Here is a 6,274-nt window from a genome sequence, read left to right on the forward strand (position 1 = left end):
AGGATTTTGACATCAATGTTCATCAGTAAGCAAGGCCTGAAATGTTCCTTACTGCAATGTCTTTATTATGTTTTGCTATGAGATTACACAAAGCTCTAAAATACCTGAAGAAATATTATTCTCTTCTCCCCAGGAAGATTTTGCATATGCTGATATTTTTTTTTTAATTAAATGGCCTTCCCAGGGTAGTTTTAATTATGGGTTTTCTAGTTAACCCTTACAGACAATTCAGTTTTTCTCTTTGTCAGTTTTAAAACTAGTTGTGGAGAGATGTAATTAAGGACTATATTATCCAACATTTATAGGACCCTTTAGATCTTCTATTTATTCTTTTACCAATTTTTGTAAATTTTATTTATCTAGGAATATGTAGTTTGAATATACGTTTTGATATTTATTGGTTAAAAGTTATTCACTAAGTATCTTTAAAATTTTTCAATGTCTGCAGTAGTCGCACGGTATCTGCTTTTCTTGTTACTCATGTTGTTTTGATATGCATTTTCTCCTTTATACTACTAGTGTCACAGTAGATTGACAGTTTCATTGGTTTTTCAGTTAACTTCAGAGGTTAGGTTCTCCAGAACAAATACAAAGGGAGAGTTTGAGATGCAAAAGACTTGTTAGGAATTAAGTGTTGATTCAGCTGCCCTGAACTTAACTTTGGTTAAGTGATTTAACCAAAGTTTCATAGCTAGTAACTAGATAAGCCACTAAACCAACTGGTCTCAATAACTGGCATATTAAATACAGCATAGAAAATAACATTCCTTAAACTCTACCTGTGTAGTAAAAGGCAAAGGTCTATTCCTAACCTTATGCTTTCTTTTCTTGCAGTCCCATGGCCATCTCTGCCAGAGTTCTCCACTGTTGTATATACTTCTTTCTTGCTCTGATCACAGTGGTTGAACATAGCAAATGCTGAGATGTATCAAATTGTGAGGACAAAATGTTATTCTTTAAAACAATCTTTATTGTGACTCAGTAGTGTTTTGAATGTTGGTTCAGCTAACCTGACTGGGTTGCATTCTTTAGGGCTTCATCCTAGCAGTCGCCAAGGCTGCTGTAGTGCTTTGAGATTTTGGTCCTCCAATAAATTCCCTGAAAGGACAGGTTGAATAAGTCCTCTGTGCCAGCATTAAGGCATGTCAGATGAACATTTTTCTCCTATGGAAACAGAAAAAACAAAACAAAACAGTAAATTTCAGGTGGAATTTTCCTGCCCAGATCTCCCTTCTCTTCCTTGAACAGCACAGACCATACAAATGCTGGATCCTTCGGATATCATCGGCACTGAGCTGGAAGGTTCCAGGGTCATGATACCAGTAAGTGGGGTACATTATGGAGCTCTGATTCCCAGAGTGCTGCAGGCCCAAAGAATGCCCAATCTCATGAGTTGCAACCAGGAACAGATTATATCCTGAAAAATTGTAGAAAAAAATATAAAATTAACTATGCATAGTGAATGCAGAAAGTGTGTGAAAAAGAACAAAGAAAAAGGAGAGGACAGAACAAGAGGAAAGGGCTAATGTTAGAGAGTAAAGGAAAAGGTAGGCAAGGAGGGAAAGAAGGTAAGTAGAAAACAGAAGGGCAAGATATTTGGACAGGTAAACTTGAAGCAAAAAAGACACATGGAAATAATTGAGGGACTGATAAATAGAAGCAAAGAAATAAGGAGAAAAAAACCCCACAATCTGACAATGTGTTTATTATGGGATCTTCTCTGTTCAGAAATGATCCCACAACTCCTCACTTATAAAGAAAAACTGATTCCTCAGCCAAATCTTCCACCTCACCCTGACCACTCTGGATCCCTAAATGGAGACCATCAACACTGAAACCCAGGTTCCCAGAGAGTTCTAGCACTCCCACCAAACAAGGCATTTACCAGTGTTTGAAGTTGACCAACGTTCATTCTTGTCAAAATGGATAACTCCAGGATTTCCAGAATTTGGTAAAAAGGCGTGACCTAGGATACCACCTGGCCCATCAAAGGGCCAGCCATCTTCATGGGCTGTGGACGACAGAAGCTATGATCACGATGAGGGTGGAGGGAGAAACAAGGTCCAGAATAGTCTTAAGTAAACCTCAGAGACTTAGGATACTGTGCAACAGTCTACCACTGGGGATGTGAAAGGGCTAAGGCATTATCTGTGCAGAGAAATAAGGTGGGGCCAAAAATCTTCCTGCTCTCTTATCTAGGATAAAAAGAAAGACAGATGGCAGACACTGAGTAAAGCTTATAAGTTAGACAATAATAACAATGATAACCTCTTTTCAAAAATGGTAGGGGAAAAGGGAAAGAGAAATTAAACTCTGAAAGTTTTTATAAGTAGGTTGGATCAACTTTGAATAGCATTTCAATATATTTGGGAGCTATGCATCATCATTTTTGGAAGGAAAATGTGCAATACCCCCACCATATTCACACTGAAGCCAACACCACTTCTTTTTTTATTGCTTTATTTTATTAAAAGTGTCTTCCCTGTGTTACAGGATTTGCTTTGCATTAGGGTTTTTTCAGACTTTTTTTTCTCAGAAACTTTAATAGAGGAGCTGGGTTTTTGTTTAAGGATGGAAACCCTTTGTCCTTTACACAGGGCATATACATATCCTTCTTCCCATGTCAATTTCTTACCCCACTGCCAGAAGGAAATCTTGATGTCTGCATCTTCATTCTGCGCTTGCTGGAATATCAAAGGGGTCACATTGCTCCAGATGGAAACTGCATTATATATAATATCTTTCACTGTGGATGGCTTCATATCATGTGGGTAATTGATAATCCTGAGGAAAGTAATCTCTAAATGAAAAAGTTCAGAGGTATGGGAATTATCCTAGCTCTAAACATGAATAATTCTACTTTAGGGAGAATCGTTTAATAGTTTTAGGATTCATTTTGGTCATTTATAAAGTTGAGCTAATTTCAGACTAACTAAATCAGAAACTTAAGGAATTAAACATGCAAATATAGATTTCTAAGAATTTTAACAATATCCCACATTATTCTTAGGTCAGCTAAAGTCTAAGAACAACAGCCCTATCTGGTGGTTGCAAAAAATAAGTAAATAAAACAATTTGAACTAAATTAAACTAAATATACAGTATTCTACATAGATTAAAATGTATAGCATTCTACATTATTTAGTACTGTTTGCTTTAGATATCTCAAATATATTTAGAATCCCCAAAAGAAAGAGTAACCTAGGCAGAAATTAATTTTTCAAAATTGTGCCTTAGAACCATCCACACACTCACACATTAAAATTAAAAAGGAAAGATTTAACAAAGGGAAAGGATAGTGGTTACGCTCTCTACTTTCTAAAGAGATGGTTAGAGGAAGTTAGAAAAGGATCTGGTAGTATTGTCTTCTCTGAGGGAGATTTTGGGCTTTGAGTGGGCTGCCAGTGAAAGCAGAAGACAATAGAGGTGCCTCCAGGAGAGACTCGGTAGAAAGCCCTTTGAGGTCATCACCCTCCACATTATCCTCTAGACCTTAATAACAAGCACCTGTAAGTTAGAGTGTACTTATTCCACTTGCATCTTCCTAGTGAGATGGAGGTGTTGGACCCATCAGGCACCCCACAGTGGGGCTGGTGCAGCAGGGCATGCATTTGCATATCAAGTCGGGCTGTCCCATTCCGATGGAATTGTTGCAGGAGCTGTATTTGTGTCTCCTGGGTAAGGAGTGGCGACTCCTTCTTGGTCAGGAAAAATTGATGGAAATAGTCCTGAATCAGATCAAGAAGGATGAGTACTAAGAGTCAATAGAGAAGATCTATATATTAATTACCCTGGGCATATCCTTCTTTGAGGGTCTCAGATGGGTGGTACTTAGTCTGGCCTTCCTAAGTCTCCTGTTCTCAGTGAGATGATGGCAGCCATCCCTGATTCTTTATGCCGCAGTGAAATGATACTAAGGACAGGTGACAGAATAAAAATAACCTGGATGAGCTGTAACATTTTTTAAAAAAGAAAAAGCTTCCAAGTTGTAGGATGGAGAAACCCAAGTACAAACCACATGAAGGTATTACCTGGGAATTGCCCAGGGAAGATGGCCTCTGGTCTTTCTGACTGATGGAGGTTTTCTTAATCAGGACAGAATCAATCACTCCAGGACATAAAATTTGACTGGTTCTGCATTCCCCATTTCATTAGCATTTACTTCCATTTCATTTAGCTACTTTTGAAGAGCCCATTGTTTACCTATTCCTTGTCTCCACTGATTTTTCTGCCAGTCTGGTGTATTAAATGTAAACTTCTAAAAACAAAAAAAGCACATTGTATTGTAATTAGGCTTTCTCTGTCTATATTTGAACCCTAGTTGTACTCAAAATACTTTAAGGGCAATGCTCCTACCTGGTACAGCTTGATCTATTCCACAGTTCTTATGAGTACTTGATGTAAACCTATTGACTGTTTTTTTTTTTTTTTTTTCTAAATTATATGACTGCATTTTTATGTCTTTGTTTTATTATGAGCTGAGCTGGGCACTAAGAAGCGAATGACTTATTGTATTGTTCTGGGCTAAACATTAGCGGGAAATTTGACTAGGTTCCTATACAATTACAAAATACATGACTGCAACCGGTCATAATATTTTTTAGGTATTTTGGATGCTTTAAAGGTTTGGAACAAATTCATAATTATTTTAGAAATTGAAAGTGTCTGGTAGACCCACTGAGAGATTACTCAGTCAATGTGAAGGTCACATTAATTCATTTGAATTATTTCCCCGATCTCTCACTACTTAGCAGGCTCAGAGACCTATAAACTGGAGTGTTCACTATGCCATATAGAAGACTAAGAGAGTGAGAGATGAGCAATGGGGCTGTATTAGGCACAGAAGGCACAGTGACTAGGGCCCAAAAACACTTTTAGGGGCTACAAAAATTATTTTTTTTCTTAAAATTAGAAGAGAAAAATGAACACACAGATTGAATAAAATGTTTTCATATGTAATATTAATGTATGTATTTACCATTATACCACGCAGTCACACATACACACACACATGAAATAAGAGCCCACAATGGTCACCACGTAAAAATGTGGTCCTGAGTCGTTCACCTACCTTAACAAAGTCCCATCCTTTATGGACTGTAGCAGGGGGCACTGGAAGGGCGAAACACCAGGGCAAGAAGATAGTAACTCTTAAGATGATGAGCTGCATGCCAAACACTCATTTGTCCCACTGCTTGAATTCAGGTTCCCAACTTGGGCCACCGGACCTTTATAGCTGTGCCAGCAACATCCAATGACTCACTGTGCCAGTTTGCCCTTTCTTTGAATCTGTAAGTGGTGTCATCATCCATACCTGCTGAGGGCAGAGTGACCTGCATGCAAGGGTGACAAAAGCAGCCATGGGATTTATTTTTATGCTCAATTCACACCTGATGGTCCTCAGCATCCCGGGCCACAGGTTTGGTTAAGGAAATACAGGTCAGTCTCAGAATACAGGGGGCATCATTTTTTAAAATGGAGAAAAAATAAAACAAACAAACAAGAAACAGGAGATGTGTCTAAACTCATTACCACTTTAGCTATAGAATAATTACTTTACCAGTCAGAGACATTCAATCTTGCTCCAGAAGCTAAAAAGAGAAAAAAGAATAAAATCAAGGGAAATAAATAATGTCCCCTGTAATAAAGATCCAGATCAGAGTATGAAAATCTCCAAGACCTATATAAAAGAGATCTAGAAAAACACAGAAAGAGGTAGTTAATAGCTGTATGTTGAAGAAAACAAAGCACTGATGATAAGTTGACACACACACACATCTATAGATGTACAAGTATACATATATGTACAGATACATATACATATATATCTCATAGCAAACCATTTCAGCTCATTGCCTTAGAAATCACACAGCTTGGCTGGGTTCTGTGGCTCGCACCTGTAATCCCAGAACTTTGGGATGCTGAGGCCGGTGGATCACCTGGGGTCAGGAGTTTGAGACCAGCCTGACCAATGTGGTGAAACTCCATCTCTACTAAAAATACAAAAAATTAGCCAGGCATGGTGGCATGTGCCTATAATCCCAGCTACTTCGGAGGCTTAGGCAAGAGAATTGCTTGAACTCGGAAGTGGAGGTTGCAGCGAGCCAAGATTGCACCATTGTACTCCAGCCTGGTCAACAAGAGCAAAACTCCGAGAAAGAAAGAAAGAAAAAAGGAAAGAAAGAAAGAGAGAAAGAGAGGAAGAGAGGGAGGAAGGAAGGAAGGAAGGAAGGAAGGAAGGAAGGAAGGAAGGAAGGAAGGAAGGAAGGAAGGA

At 38.4% G+C, this 6,274-nt stretch overlaps 1 protein-coding gene across 1 annotated transcript; it reads right to left on the reverse strand.

The window, feature by feature from the left end:
* Positions 1–953: 953 nt before the first annotated feature.
* Positions 954–5,191, reverse strand: MMP26 (matrix metallopeptidase 26). The gene is made up of 6 exons (XM_023209609.1): positions 5,072–5,191; positions 3,508–3,728; positions 2,636–2,784; positions 1,886–2,011; positions 1,256–1,417; positions 954–1,164 (listed from the first exon to the last, which is right to left on the reverse strand). Exons 1-6 carry the CDS (start codon positions 5,168–5,170, stop codon positions 1,136–1,138), a joined length of 786 nt encoding a protein of 261 aa, XP_023065377.1. The 5' UTR covers positions 5,171–5,191; the 3' UTR covers positions 954–1,135.
* Positions 5,192–6,274: the final 1,083 nt, after the last annotated feature.

Source organism: Piliocolobus tephrosceles, chromosome 13, assembly GCF_002776525.5.
Source record: "Piliocolobus tephrosceles isolate RC106 chromosome 13, ASM277652v3, whole genome shotgun sequence".
Classification (NCBI taxonomy): domain Eukaryota; kingdom Metazoa; phylum Chordata; class Mammalia; order Primates; family Cercopithecidae; genus Piliocolobus; species Piliocolobus tephrosceles.